Source organism: Schistocerca cancellata, chromosome 1 (assembly GCF_023864275.1).
Source record: "Schistocerca cancellata isolate TAMUIC-IGC-003103 chromosome 1, iqSchCanc2.1, whole genome shotgun sequence".
Classification (NCBI taxonomy): domain Eukaryota; kingdom Metazoa; phylum Arthropoda; class Insecta; order Orthoptera; family Acrididae; genus Schistocerca; species Schistocerca cancellata.
In genome coordinates, this window is record NC_064626.1 from 780,655,692 (window position 1) to 780,672,492 (window position 16,801).

The 16,801-nt window shown below is 39.2% G+C and overlaps 1 protein-coding gene across 1 annotated transcript in view; it reads left to right on the top strand.

The window, feature by feature from the left end:
• The window catches only part of LOC126162309 (trypsin-1-like), a 35,881-nt gene extending 19,619 nt beyond the window's left edge, over positions 1 to 16,262 (top strand). Inside the window, exons 3-6 of the mRNA XM_049918736.1 lie at positions 4,448 to 4,586; positions 6,777 to 6,893; positions 9,262 to 9,411; positions 16,018 to 16,262. Coding sequence (XP_049774693.1) covers positions 4,448 to 4,586; positions 6,777 to 6,893; positions 9,262 to 9,411; positions 16,018 to 16,155 — 544 coding nt within the window. The 3' untranslated portion in view covers positions 16,156 to 16,262. The remainder of the gene's footprint in view (positions 1 to 4,447; positions 4,587 to 6,776; positions 6,894 to 9,261; positions 9,412 to 16,017) is intronic.
• The last annotated feature ends 539 nt before the right edge of the window (positions 16,263 to 16,801 follow it).

Consider the following 16,801-nt stretch of genomic DNA (forward strand, 5'->3'; position numbering starts at 1 on the left):
CGACGGCGTTCCTGTCCAGGTAATCTGCTAAATGACCCAGTCTCACGCAGACGTTGGTACACAGCAGCAAAGGTCGTATGATGCGGGAAACGGCGATTAGGATATTGTTGTTGATAAACCCGCTGTGCAGCTCGTACGTTGTGATTCGCTACGTATTACGCACCAACTATATCAGTGTACTCACTCCAGGTGTATCGCTACATTAGTAAACAGAGACAATGCACTACTACACTGGTGGACAGCATTGCCTTCATGAAGAGCATAATACGCCCTCTAACAACAGAAGATCGCAATGCGGCCTCCTCCGGTTTAAATAATCCTCATAGGAAAAAATGACATTAGGGAAAAATATTTGTTTTGATGTCCCCTACAACCTCTCAGAGTTTGTCGGTTTAAATACTTTTCAACCTGTATATAAGATAGCAAAGCGTCTGTTATATCATGGCGCCACCTCTAGTCGCCGGCCGGGGTGGCCGAGCGGTTCTAGGCGCTACAGTCTGGAACCGCGCGACCTCTACGGTCGCAGGTTCGAATCCTGCCTCGGGCATGGATGTGTGTGATGTCCTTAGGTTAGTTAGGTTTAATTAGCTCTACGTTCTAGGGGACTGATGGCCTTAGAAGTTAAGTCCCATAGTGCTCAGAGCCACTTTGAACCATTTTTGAAGCCACCCCTAGTCATGTTCTTGGCAACACGACTGAAACCCATTGCTGCAGAATTCCCCATGCCTGTGCTGTGCATTATGCTGCGTTGGAGGGTTTCGCCGAGTAAACCTGGCCTGTCTCGCAAAAATTCAACAGCTCGGTAGCTATAACTGAAATGACACCACAATGTATTCTCCAACTACTAGCGATTGCCGGAATACTCCTTCACACATACTCACAGATTTGCTCACAAAATGATAGCGGCACTCCGCTACTAACCCTATTCGCAGTACATTTTTTGGACATATCCATCTATATCACTGAATCCAACAACAAAATTAAGGGGGGGGGGGGGTGTCAATAAAATATCAAAAAGACAGATGGGAAAAAATTAGTTTATTATTTCCAAAGAATTTGCCATAACTGTTAACCCATTTATCTCGTCGGCAACGAATGTCTTTCTTCATGGCTCCAAAAGTATGGAAATCACATGGAGAGGGATCAGGATGTATGACGGATCTGTAACGGCTTCCCTGCGAAATTTCTGCAGTACTGATGCGGATGTTATCGCTTGTTTAAGGCCATAAACTTATCTTCGTGCGTAGGTCTCCACAGAAATTCACATCCCATTTTAAGTAGTTCATTAAGGAGAGCGTCATTTTGTGTAAAGCCACAATAAATTTCTGAAAGAAAATTGATATCGTGACAAACCTGGAAAACATGGCAACTTGCCTCATATTCTGCAGTTATATGCAATTGATTTATGGCTTGCACTTCCTCCGCGTCAACACAATTTCTTTTATTAAATGCATTTTATCCTTCAGCTCGTTATTTTTCCCGTTAGTCATCTACCGATTTGGGTTATTAACTATCATCCAGGATGAAGGGAACAACAGATTAATTTAAAGCATCCCATATTCCTTTGAAGCACAACAATGTCGATATTATCCAGTGAAAATGAACAAACACCTGACAAAAATTTTGTTTTTGTGCGACTTCCGTGGATAATTTCGATATTGTTCAGCTTCAAAAGAATATGGGATGCTTTCAACTACCGGTAATCAGTTGTACTCTACATCTTGGATGATGGTTAATAACCAAAACTAACAGATGACTAATGATACAAATAAACAGCTGATGGTTAAAATGCGTTTTATTAACTACTTTACGGTTGATTAACTTCACCTTACGGAAACATTACAATACAGATTCCTTCCCGTAAAACTATGTGTCGTAGGAAATTCACAGAACACACAAAAACCACGTTCTGAGGATTTACTGATGGTCCTGTTTTCCTTAACCGCTCGAAACCCTCCCGCAAGTGCTGCATATGTTCCGGGATCAAGCTACTTCAGACCACCCAATCACCCATACAATGGTAAACATACTTAAATCTTAAATTAAAAAACACAGCATCCATGAACTTGGAAGGAATTACCGTCTATGTCACCAATCCGAGCCGTACACGATTGAACTAAAATAAGTTCCAGTCCTTTATGGATTCAGTAATCGGTTTTGAAGCCTCCTCCAAAGTTACTAATTTGTACGTCTGGTTAAGACTTAATAAAGTAAATACTGCACTCTCCTAAATCATATGAAACATGCTTACAAATCTAGTAAAGGTACTAATCTCAATATCACCTTTTTTGTTTGATTCACGGTAATCCAATGCAGGACTGGTCTCGCCCTTTCATATAGAAACCTCACATTATGAGGCATAATTAACAACGTTTTTCCTTCTGGCCGGCCGGAGTGGCCGAGCGGTTCTAGGCGCTTCATCTGGAACCGCGCGACCGCTACGGTCGCAGGTTCGAATCCTGCCTCGGGCATGGATGTGTGTGATGTCCTTAGGTTAGTTAGGATTAAGTAGCTCTAAGTTCTAGGTGACTGATGACCTCAGATGTTAAGTCCCATAGTGCTCAGAGCCATGTGAACCAACCATTTTTTCCTTGTGCCAACCACCCAACTTCCTTCGGCAACTCCAAGAAATTTTTTCCCTAAAAATGAGGATCCTCATGGTACATGGAGCAGTGATGCTGACATCAAACAACGATAGTTGTCGAATGATCTTTTCGCTGCCACATCATGAGCACGTGAAAATCTCATGCACGGTGTCCACTGCGTGACGACACGCATGAAGGCGATAACAAGGTGGCATGCCTCCCACCCAACCATCTTGCAGGACATCAAAAGGACAGGTATTCCTGCAAGACTTGCACGTCAAAGCGACCAGTACTCCTGCAAGAATTCCAAGCTTAACGAAATAGTAGCACCCGTGGAGGCGCTCCAGCAAAGGAGACAGTTAACAGTCTTGCAGAAATAGTCGTCTTTGGAAAAACTCTAGAAACATTTCTTTCGGACAACGGGCCTCAATGTTGACCCAGAATGTTTCATGATCCCGGCTCTCGTAACGTAATAGTGCACTTTAAAGTAGCGTCGTTCCACCCAACCTCCAACGGCGAAGCTGTGTAGTTCGTACGCACCTTTAAAATGCAGATGCGAAAGGGGCTGCCAGCCTCATCCCAACCAACTGACAGCACACCTACCTGCATCTGTCTCGACGTAAACAACACCGCCCATAAAGCTGTCTTGGTGTAACTTTACACACCTGGAATCCCTGCATCCCTAGATTCAGCACCGTTTGGGTTGGAAACTCGTGGAATCGGTCAATTTTGCACCTCTGGCACCACCGATTGCGAGCATGGATCCGGAGACCGGAAAACCATTTCCAGCCTGCTCCAAGATCAGCACTGCTTTACATGGCGCCTGCAGAGGACACGGTGATACCACACGTTGAGATGACCTGCGAAAATTTGGCTGGCTTTCCCACCCACGCTACTTCCATTCCCGTATTACGATATCGACCGGGCTCCGATTCAAGGGTGGTGGGTTGCTATATCTGTCATCCAAAAGTGAGGTCGATACCCTACGACGTAAACTAGCAACGTCTGAGCCGGCGGACGGTGAGAGTTACTAGGGCGACGACATTGGCCCGGCCACTGACGTCAAATCGGTGAGAAAACCCGGACGCCAGGCGGCTGCCAGGTACTTCGAATACTACTGTGCCAAAGGCTCTACCTCTCTTTCACCGTACTTTCGTGACTTGGCTGTATAGTAGACTCTGTTTTGAACCGCTGTTCTATGGATTACTGACAGATTTGCTCGAAGGCAGACTATCTGCATTATTCTCTTGATGGCAGTACTACTACCTTTAGATGTGTCGTTATTCACCAGCAAATACTTTAATTGTAACTTTTCGTAGTGGGTCACATGACTTCAGCACCATAGTATTCAGCATGATGCTGTTTACACGCCCCCCACCGGCGGACTGTTGGGCAGCAGCAACAGCATGTTGCACTCGCCTTTGTTGTTCCTGTCAGCAGCGGTTGCAAGGCTGCCTGCCCCTCGTTGTCTGTCCGTCTCGGGCGTTGAACTCAAAACGTGACCCCGTCAAGCGGAGGCTACCTTCACTGACCATCGACGCTCCGCCCCCTACACTACCTCTTTTCCCTGTTTGTGCGCTGCTTAAAACTATTCCAGACCGCGAAGTGCGACCTCTCGGTACGACAAGGATGTGAACCACCTTGAGCCAGTGAAGCTGACCCGTGGGGGAAATCGAAACGTGCGTATCAGACTGGTCCTCACTTAACCACCCCGTATTTCCTAAGAAAAAAATAAAAAATATAGTAATTCCAGCTTGCGTATCGTCACAATCACTTGTTACGAACAGCTTGTCTTATTAGTGCATATGTGAGGGCAGTGTTCTGACAGATATCTCGTTGTGACAATTAATGATTCTTTCCAGCGTACCGTCTCAGCAGTACATACTAGCTGGCACAAACTCACAGACCAGTGGAGGGTCCATCCACCAAGTGGAGCAGAACATTGTACATGTGAACTATACTGGTCTAGTGGGCTCATCTGCAGATATAGCATTGCTGAGGGTGAGTTTACAAATATGCATCAAATTTGATGGATTTCATACAATTCTTTACATTCCGTTATTGTATCCATATATGGTATACTGCAGGAGAAATGTCGCTGATCACTCACTGTTTCGAGACCATAACGCAAAAGCCAATTTTAAGTCTCGTCACTTTATGGTTAGTTACTTGTGACTATTGAAATCGTGGAGTGTGGATCCTCCTTTCACATCTCGTATAACATTTCTCGTGGACATACATCTGAGAGGATGGCTACTGAAATCGCCATCAATTCATTCACATTTAGTGTTCAATGGCTTCCATAAACTGCTCTCGTTAATGTTTGGATGATTCTTTTGATAAGTTCATGGCCGACATCTCTTTCTTTTCTGCACATAATCAGATAATGTGGCCTTTTGTAATGATCATCGTTAAACTCACTCAATCTTCCTCCTACTTCCAAAAATGATTACAATTAGTGCCTTTTCCAGATGACACATGTTCGGTCAGTTATTCTGCATCAACAGAGCTGTTACAGGTCGCTTGTACAGAGACATACTCGTATTTGCACTGTCGCAACTATTGATGGACAAGAAACAATACAAATTTGTTTCAAAATTTCCCCAGTGGTAAAAGAACGACTATTCGCATCTAAAGTGATGGCTGCCAGATCATTGAGTGGTCAGAAAACAGATTCTTCAAGCACCTTTTTTGTGTGGTTATCCCACAGTCATTCTCTCTCTGGTTAGTAGTCTGAAATTGTGGCAGACAAGTTTTCCCAATTGTTAACTAGAATTTCATGGAATTTCAAAAACATTTCTACATAAAAAATTAGTATACCACAAAATTATCGGAGTTGGGTGACTTTAGTCTGAGAAAACCAAATTTATTAAACAGAATTTCAGAACATTTAGATTTTTATAAAAAAAGGAAAAAATTATAAATATTTTGTGTACCACATTTGTAAACACAGTTCCACTAAATTTTCGAATTTTACTTAGAATTAAAAGAAATTTAGTATTTCAGTAGAGACAGTAAAAAAACCATAAATTCCGCAATGTTTGCAGTTCTACATGCGAACACCAAGCAAAGAATTCATATTTCACCTTTCATACAATATAATGCGAAATATACCCTAAATATTTGATTTTACTCTGTACCACTCTGTTAAATACAGGTAAAATTAACATAAACAAAACCGTAGACAAGTTGTTATGTAGTATTTTCAGGGATTGTTAAAATATGTTTAGTGGAGCAACTGAAATACAGATAAGTTTAGAGCACAAGGAAAATTACGAGAGAGTCAGTGAGAGAGAATCAAACTTGTAAACTACGTTTTATGTGCTTATACTATTAATTTATCGATGTTTCTTTTTGGAATTATCTGGAAGGTGTAGAAAATTTAGACAAGAGTAACTGTTACATTTATATATTATGCCTGAAGAGATCTGCTCGATCTAACTCAAAGGACAACTTGAATTGGTAAATTAATACTGTTAATCTATTTACATTATAAAAATGAACTAGTGTTGCTAATGAAATTTGCCATTACAAAATGGAAGAAAAAGCAAAAATCTGAAGAATCAGTAATACGTGAGTGGAAGAAAGAGAACCTAGATTAAACTATGGCATTAAAAACGTGAGCAATCAAACAAAGTAAAGTTTAATGAAACACTTGAAGCACATGGTACTTACTTTAGAGAACAGTGGTTGAATTCAGTGCAAATGAAATGTACTGGATAAGCTGAAATTCTTCCTAAATTTCTCTGACCTCTTGGCTAAAAATTGTAAAATTTTGCTGGACACATGCGCCTGACATTTAATTATTGTTTTGTCAAGGATGATGTTTACATTCATTTCGTTTTATTGATTTAGCTTCAGTTCAGGAGACCCATTACTGCAGGTAAGATAAAGTATAAATCATAAAGTACAGCTCTTCTATCCTACTTGAGTGCATCTCCTGAAAGTGAAACAGTGCCTAAATATCTGTTGTATTTGGTTAGGGGTTCACTCTCAGAACATCTGAGAATGATAAAAAAAATTATTTTTCTCTCTTTGAGAACGTGGTAATTTTCATTGTATGAAATATTATAAAAGACATGAAGTTTTCAATTAATATACGGCCACTACATACTTGTAAATTTCCTATGCTGTGGATTGCACTGCTTTCCGTACACAGTTGACTATAGCGTTAATCTTGCACATGTACAGGTGTCTTCTCCGTTACCTGTGGATGGAGTAACCATCTCTACTGTGACACTGCCAGTGCAGGGCCAGGAGGTGGAGGATGGGGCGAATGCAGTCGCCGCTGGATGGGGCAAACTGTCGGTAAGCAGAGCTGCAGTTTACTGGAATGGTGACCAGCTAGACTGGTAATAATGGAAGAATGATTTGTTGCCATATGACACTCTCTGATCTTCTAGAGTAAAGTATAAATGTTTTTTCTAATTCACTTTCTCCAAATCGTCAGATAAACAAAAGTCCTTGGAAATTCCTCAGAATTTCACGATGTTTTTATTTAAGTTTTGGGAAAAATTACCCAGAGCTTACGTATATATTCTAGCGTATGACCACAGAAATTAAACAAAGGTAAATGATCCTTCCTTTTAAACTATTTTTAACATTCTTTAAGTACTTTCCATCATTTTAAAAAGTATTTTCTACAGTAATTTCGAAGGTTTTCATCATTTCAGCAAAGACTTTTCAAATATGTTCCAATATTTCAAAGAAAAATAGATTTCAAACATAAAACCCAGGTACAAAAATTTCAAATTATATCCTCTGTTTTCACCTCATTTTTTCTTTGAAATTTGGATAACAAAATGGAAATACTCTGCAGAACAAGTAATTATTTTTTTAATACCTTCACTCTTTTATTCCATAAAAATTTTATATTAAAAATAATTTTACAATGTAAGTCGATCTCTTCAATGTTTTGAAAGACCTTTTCTATGTGGTATTTCGTTTTCCGATTTTCTGATAGACGATTGACAAGATATCGTTCAACTTTAATGCATGGCATGAGATCGATATGAAGGCTACTCTGAAATTCTTCCGCAAGATGTATTACTGGTCCCAAAAAGTCGTCATTGCTGTTCGCTTGGTTGCTAAAACTACTGAGTTGTAGGGTTGTTTATATTTCTCAATCGATGAAACATGTAAATGTTATATAGCACCATCTGATATTGGTTGATTAATAGCTCTCTATTTATCGCTCTATGTCTTAGACCTAAAACTGCATGGTTTATTCGTATAAGTTCATGAGATACAGTGAAACTTTTAAGTTCTGAAAGTTCTTCTTTTTATTCCCGTTTATTGTGTGTTTGTATTCCATATATATAACTGTAGAGCCTGATAATGTGCAGACACAATAGTTACTGAAAGAATATGCCCTTCGCAACTATAATGGTTTGATTTCTTCAGCTTTATAAGTATTATTTTTGTGATTATTATTCATACAAAGGAAAGATGAAGAGTTGATCAAACAGCACAGATATGATGCTAATATCAGTGACGTTTGGTTTCTGTTATTGATAGGGCATGGGTATGCGTGTGAAGTGGTATGCTGCCAAGGATAATTTTAAGCAAGATATAAGCATAAAATTTTTATTTACTTATTCTTCTACCAAATGACAAATATAAAATTTGTGGAAAACACATTTCCACATTGCATTATAAAAGAGGTTTCTTTTGACTGATTGTTTTATGCGTATTTCCGCGAAGTATATAAACAAGCACAAAAGCAAGTTGGTTGTAGGAATGGAATACCAAACGAAACTGCTGTAGTCTTATGAAGAATCTGTTGCTTCCTTTCCAGAACACATATTGTCCTTCTGAACTCAAAAGTGTTAATCATTTTCTTCAAGATGTTCCACTTGTTGAATATTTCGAAACTGCTGTCAGGGTTGAGAAAATCGGTAGACAGTACAGTACGATATTGAATGACTGAAAGTGTAATGATATATCTGAAGCAATAAATGAATCAGAAGCATCTCACATGAAGATTAACTACGAGCATGTTTTGTTAATGTAGGTCGCGCCTTTAGTGGAATTTCACGAAAGGAAAATGCATCTGTAAATGTATGTTCGTTGATCCCTGTGGATGAAACAAGAACCCAGAAACAGCAGACAAAGCAGGACGGGAGCCAATGACCCTGCAACAAAGGAGCTTAAGTTTTCTGGCAAGGAATAAAACAATAAATAGAAGTATTCCGGATCAATTGGACGAAAAAAAAACAATGAAAAGTGCTCTGAATTCTAAAGACACATATTTTATAAGGACAGCGAACACGCGCACAAAGACATCTTGGTAACTGAGATGCTGAGGGATTTGAAATACGAATTGTCATAATATCCATACAGCTAACTGGATGTCGACCCCTATGACTTCCAGCCCTGTTTAAATTTAAAGAGCTTGTGGCTGCCACTACTTTGGGTCCAGTAATTACTTTATGACAACTGTTGCTACGTATTTTGCAATATTTCTGGAACTTCACTTCAGTGGGGAAATCTGCTTACTGCAGAAACTTTGTTGTTCCAAATAGTATTGAGCTAAAAAGGGGCTGTGTCCATGTATACGTCAATTTTTTACCTAGAAAAACGCAGTCTTCGACTTCCAAGTCAACGTATGATCAGTGTTCCTTTGAACACATTTCGTATTTATATGCAGAACTTAAATAATAAATATTTTTTGCAGTATGAATATGGGAACGATACGCTGGCGCCATGGCTTCAGAAAACAAACTTAACCATCGTCAACAACACGGAATGTCAGAAAGAATACAAATTTGATAAAATCCTACCAGAGCACATTTGCGCAGCTGACCGGTATTCCGGGATTTGTGGGGTAAGTAAATTTCAATTATTTTTACTTTCACAGTTATACTAATGAACGTTTTTGATAACTGAGACCAATATTTGCTATCTGTACTAACAGGTGTTCTACTGAAGTTTGTTAAAATTAAATAACCATAACTGGAAACAGTTCAAGACTTTCTGGCATCTCTCTTATTTACAATACGTCTCTTTCACTCTGGAGATACGAAAACAGAAAGATCAGCAAAAAAAAAAAAAAAAAAAAAAAAAAAAAAAACGAGAAATCAAGAAATAAAACTAATATCTGGAACAACTCCAAGAAAATGTTAGAACTTTTTTGCTATTTATGTATATTGTATTTTTATATTACTTAGTGTGTGTGTGTGTGTGTGTGTGTGTGTGTGTGTGTGTGTGTGTGTGCATTTCTGTGGGCATACTTGCGCGTGTGTGTAAATGACTGGAAGTTAAGTACGAACATATAACCACTTACAGTACCATTACATGGCTTTAAGTAACCAGGTTTTTATTTAGTTGTCACCTTTCCTCACCTCCCATTTCATCCTTCAACATCAACCATTCAACCATAAATTTAATATAAATCCATAACTCTTTCAATACCAGCCTCCAGAATACGTTTTTCTAAAACAGTCCACATATAAATTCTGTTTTTTTTCTTCTTTTTCGCATCAGTCGTCCGAATTGTTTGATACGAACTGCCACGAATTTGTTTCCTGCGACAAACCGTTCCTCTCAGAGCAGCATATCCATCTTACGTCCTCAATCTTTTTCAGAATGTATTTCAATCTCTGTTATCCTCTACTGTCCATCCCTAGAGTTTCAACCCTCTGCGGCTCCTTCTAGTACCATGCTGGCTATACCGTGAGGTATTGACAGGAGTCTTATCATCCTGTCCCTTCTTCTTGCCAGTGTTTTCCATATATTCTATTCCTCGCCTTCAATCCTTACCCCCCTTTGCATCTCATTTTCTGTAGCAAAACGTCTCAAACGCGTCGATTCCCTTGTGTTTCGATTTTCCAACAGTCCCTATTTAATTACCATACAACGCTGTGCTCCAAACGTACAATCTTAGAAATTTAGTCCTTAAATGAAGTCCTGTGTTTGATACTAACAGACTTCTGTTGCCTGCGGTATTTGCTCCGTCCATCATGCGTTACTTTGCTGTCTAGGTAGAAGAATTCCGTGGCTTCGCCTACTTTGTGATTCCCAATTATCGTATTAAGTTTATCGCTGTTCTCATTTCCGCAACTTCTCATTAGTTCCATCTTTCTTAGATTAATCTCAGTTCACATTCTGTACTCATTATACCATTCCATTCAACACATCCTGTAGTAATTCTTCACTTTAACTAGCGATAGGAATGTCATCATCGAATCTTATCATTGACATTTTTCAACTTGAATTTTCATCCCTTTCTTGAAAGTTTCTTTCATTTCTGTCATTGTTTCTTCGATGAAAAGATTAAACAGTAGGGGAGGTGGGAGAATGACTAAATCTGTGCCTTATACCATTTTCGATGTAGCACTTCGTTCTTGGTCTTCCATATTGTTCCCTATTGGTTCTTGTACAGATTGTGTATTATCTGTCTTTCCCTACAGCTTACCCCTATTTTCCTCAGAATTTGTCAACAAATTCATTGAACATGTCTCGATTTTTCTCAGTCTTGGTTCCATTATCGTCCGGAACGTCATAACTGTGTTTCTGCTGCCTCTACCTTTTCTAAAGCCAAACCGATCGTCATCTAACGGACCCTCAATTTAGACTTCCATTCTTCTGTTCGTTATTTTTGTCAAAACATAGATAGATGAGCTGTTAGGCTGATCGTGAGATTATTCGTCCCTTACTGTTTTTGGAACTGTGTGGATGATGGTAAGTCCGACGGTATATCGCCAGTCTCATGCATGCTACACGCCAAAGTTAGTAGTCACCTTGTTGCCAATTCCTTCCATGATTATAGAAATTCCGATGGAGTGTTACGTATCCCTTCTACCCTATTTGACCTTAAGTCGTCCAAAGCTCTTAAATTCCCATTAAAATAGCGTATACACTATCTCCTTCCTGTCGTCTTCTGTTTCTTCTCCTGTCACGTGATCAGACAAGTCCTCCCCTCATAGAGGCCTTCAGTGTACTCTATCCACCTATCCGTTATCTATGCTGCTTTTAAAACTGGTATTCCCATAGCAATCCTAACGTTACCGCCCGTACGTTTAATTTCACCGAAGATTGCTTTGACTCTTCTATATTTTGACTTAGTCATTTCGACGGCCATTTGTTTTTCGATTTCTTCATATTGTTAAAGCAGCCATTTCCCCTTACCCTTCCTGCTTGTTCTGTTTCTTTCATTCCTGTAGTTTTTGTACTTCTTTCTTTCGTGGATCAACTGAAGTATTTTTTTTGTTACCCATAGTTTCTACGGTAGTTATCTTCCGTGTACCTAAGGTTCTGTTCCCAACGTCCGTGATTTCCCCTTGTAAAGACATCAATTTCTCTTCAGCTGAACTGCCTACTGAACTATTCACTATTCCAGCATCTGTAACCTCAGAGAACTTCAAGCATATCTTTTAATTCCTTATTGTTTTCGGTCCCACTTCTTTGTGCACTGGTTCTTCTTAACTAATCTCTTAAACTTCTGCCTACTCTTCATCATAACTATGTTGGGATGTGTGTATATATCTGGTCCTGGGTACTCTTTACAATCCAATATCCGATTTGGGAATCTCTGCCTAACCGTAACGTAAATGGACTGTTCCCGTATGTATGGATATTTTCCAAACATACCTCCTCTTGTTATTCTTGAACAGAGCATTCGCTGTTACTAACTGAAATTAATTGCGTAACCAAGTTAGTCATTTTGCTCTCTCATTCCTACCACCAAGCTTGTACTCTCTCATAGAGATTTCTCCTGCTGCTCCCCCTGAAACCGCGTTCCAATCCGCCTTGACTATTAGATTTTCCTCTCTCTTAACGTAGTGAATTAGCCGTTGAGTATCCTCATATACTTTCTCTATATCTTCATCTTCTGCTTGCGATGTCGGCAGGTACATCTGAACTAATATTGTCAGTGTTGATATTCTGTCGATTTTGATGAGAGTAAACCAACTACTGAACTGCTCATAGTAACTCACTCTTTACCGTATCTTTCTATTCAAACAAAACTCCTATTCCATCATACAATTTTCTGCTACTGTTTATATTTCGCTATACTCTCCTGACCAGATATTCTTTTCTTCTTTCGATTTCACTTCACTTATGCCCATTACCTCTAGGCCGAGCCTTAGAATTTGCATTTTTAAATTTTCTAGCCTTCCTTCTAAGTTGAAAATTCTGACATTCCACTCTGCGACACGTATAACGTTACTCTTTGGTTGGTTATTCAGTCTTTTTGTTATGGTCACTGTCCAGTGACAGCCTCTTCCTGGGGAACCGAATGGGGGACTATTCCGGAATCTTATGCCAATGAAGTTATTATCATCACACTTTCCAATTACAGGCCATAATCCTGTTGATACACATTATGTATCTCTAATTCAGTGCTTTCCATTCCTTTCTGCATCCTCTTACCATTGATCATTGCTGATCCTTCCGCCTTTTAGGGGCATATTCCCACTCCAAAAGTGAGACAGTGCCGTGAAACTTTGTCCGCTGCCCCGCTGTCTCTGACAAGGCCGTTAGAAGTACGCCGGCTTCTTCTTATGCTGGATGTCTCCGCCACCATTGCTGATGGTTTATATTCAGAATTAAAGCTGTTACTGGCTTAGAACCCGGCACCCATGACGCCAAGGACGCTACTGCGAGTCCGCAGGTGCTTATGTGAGTGACCTGATGTCTCTTATTCTCGTGATTCCTATACTACATGCACGACGGTGGCCGCAGAATGTTCGAGAAGTCTTTAGCTAACTGATTCTCTAAATATACATAACAGCAATAACTACATAACCCTTTTTCCATGGTTTCCATTTAAGTTCCCTAAACTTCTCTGTAACACTGCCGTAACATATTGTCGTTCTGCTACCATCCAACCACTGCGTCTTTTATTTTGTACAGTTTCTGCTGTAATGCTTACTTTTCATGGGTTCCAGATGGAACAATACTGTAAAAACGGTCGCAATATTGTCTTTTACGTATTTTTCTTCACAGAAGCACTACACTTTGTCAGAATCCTTCCAACTATTCTAAATCTTCTTTTCCCTTTTCATAATACTTAGTCTACGTGTACACAAGATTTAATAACTACTCATGTACAGACCTATAAATGTTTATACAGCGTGACGTTATGTAGATGTTTACTGTAACCATGTAACCAGCAACTGTAGGGTTTTTTTGTCTCTGTTGTAACCATTATCCTGTATTCTTTCCCAGCATTTTATATCATCATTCAGTGATGATACACAACATCAACAACAACAACAACAACAACACACACACACACACACACACACACACACACATACACAAACACAAACACTTTCACACATGCGTGCGCTTGCGAGAATGTTTTGCCAAGTAGAAAGAAGTACACAAAGAATGCGATATCACGAATAGGACAGTACCACAGAAACTCTCCTTAAATGATAGTACAGTATGTACTTTGATTTGTCAGAAGAAAATTTATAAAGAATAAACGTTACATTACATGCATTTATCATTCAATGAGCATTAATTATAAGTAAAGTCATCAAATGTAGCAACCTGTTTCTTAGAACATGTTTCTTAATTAATTTTATGTATATTCTGTGGTATAAGAGGGAACCAAATAAGTAGTGAAAAACAAATACGTATACAACAGTAGAAATTATATTGACATATAATGGGTCGTCCAAAGTTTAAGTAAAGTTAACATTTGTATTAAGATGCGATTGAAGAGGCTGCTATATTTTTTGTGAAGTGTTTATTTTGGATTACTGACTGCATGTTGTTTCCAAAGGGCGTTGTGTTTCTGTCCGTTGAAAAGTAGGAAGTAGGCGATTGAAAGTTGGTACCTAGTTCCCTCTGTTCACTGAGGAGATGCTGTGGTAACTGGCTTTTATGTATGTTCATTCCCACGTTTCTAAGCGTGGCGTAGTATTTCGATGTGGTCTTCATGTCAGTTATAAGTTGTATACATTGCAAATACAGATGATGATGATTTGTTTAACCTTATTGACTCAAAATGTTCTTTGAACCGAATCTCTAAGCTTCTCCTAGATTGTCCCATAGAGTAGGAACGACAATTTTGGCAACTGAGTTTACACATACCCGATCTTTCCTATGGGGCTTGTTATTCTTTAAGTTAATAATGGCTGCCTGCTGAAGTTTCTGGTTGTGTGGAAGCACATTTTTTGTTTGTGTTTTTAAACAGATTATTTATTTTGTGGGATATGATCTATAAAAATTGTAGACATATTTTCTGCTGCTTTCTCCCGTCTTTTGTGCTAACTGCGTAAGTGCCTGATGTGAGGCTTTGTTGTCTGATGTTTTTGGGACTTTTGTGGTAGTTTATCTCCTTCGAAAGACTCAACCTACTATTTATGTAGAGTCACGGTCTCAGAATGTCAGTTTTCAACGAAAGGAACTCTTCTTGATCCTGACTGACAAGTCTTTATGTGTACTGAGAGCAACAGAGGTCCTTTTACCCTTAATTGGGGCAGACTGTTGAACATTCACCATTATAATTTTTGTATTTTCGACATTGCAGCACAGTCAGCAATCATGAAAATCTAATATATAAGAAACTATCAGCCTCGATTGCGGTAATGAAACCAACCTTTATCTAGATATCAGCCCAAATAATTGAGCCTTCTTCAGGCTGTTATAGACCACGCCCTCTTAGACAAATTATAGATTCATGTACGTCTTCTGAAGAAAGCTCAATTATTTGGGCTGAAATCTAGGTAAAGGTTGGTTTCATTAGCGCATTCGAGGCTGATCGTTTCTTATACACCATTATAATGTACGAGGATGTGCCCATCAAACACCAATCGAGCCACTCACACAGTAAGCCTTTCTTCAGTTCGAACAGTACCTTCCTTATGACAAGTTGGCTACTTCAGTTACAACGACTACTGTATGTTTTCATTCTCTTTCTTATCTGTATATAATTTAGTCTATGGTTATTTAAATTTTTTACAGTACTGACAGCTCGGCAACCGAATATTTCGGTATGCAAAGAAAAATATTGCAGTTTAAAATACAATATTCCTCTTTCCGACTTTAAAAATTATTTATCATTTCCACGTCTGCACCTTCGATCTTTGCGCATTATCTAGTAAAATCAGCATAAGAGGATTGTGCATAAATGTAAACAAAAATTTCAAAATATCCAACAACATGTATACGGCTTTTTTATGTTCTGATATGTGCTAAAGCACGAGATTTGTAGCAGAATTCCTCTTGGAAGAGGACTAAGCTTGAATATGAACAGTCGAAAGGGACAGCGATATTTGTTAAAAATTTCTATCTGAGTGTGAACACCGCTCCATAATAAGTAATGAATATATCTTGGCGTTCTAGGTTTCATAACATTAGAAGAATCGCCGCCACGCACTTAATATGCAGTGTGTTGTTGCGCTCATATGATTCGAATTAGACTCAAGTTTTTTGTCTTTTATTTCCATTTTGTAATACGATGATATGTTTGCAGGGTGATTCTGGGGGACCTCTATACGTGAACGAGCAGCTTGTGGGCCTGGTTTCGTTCAGTCGCTACTGTTTTCAATCGCCGAGCGTCTACACCAGGGTCCCCGTGTTTGTCGACTGGATCAAAGAAAACTCGCAATAGTTGATCGCTTTCGACAATTAAATGAAGCAGAAATATAGGCGACGTGAAGAGTGTTTCATTTATATCGTTTTTCATTGAATGTCTTAATAATTAACAGCTTCTTTACATTACAAGTTGTCCCAATCATTTTTCGGATTCATGTCATATTCTATTGTATATCCTGTAATTCCTTCTAGTTTGGATGAAATTGAAACTATGTGACCGACGGGGACTACAAGATGATCCCTTGCTGTTTCAAGGAAAGCATCGAGTGTATTCCAGGTAGCTGTATGTTGCGGTGAACAACAGAGAAGAATGGTTCTTCCTTGCCTGATTCTTTCACTCTGCAATGTATACCGGCAGATTGAAGATTTGAAGCGTATTGGAATGTACTCTGGCAGACTGAAACTTCTGAGAGAGTTTGAATGGTTGAGTCGGTAGAGCTCCACTGTGAAACCCAACCCCAGTTCAATCTATCGAATGTTATGTTATATGTATGTTATGTTATATACATTCCGGCGCAATAATGTGTGAAGCCTGTAGTGACTACGACCGGAGGAGATATGCCGACCTTTCTCGCACCTCAAAGACACGACGTCAGCTGTACTGGGAGTAGGATACAGCTACTGCCTGGTATTATGGCACTGAAATCAAGAAACATAGATTA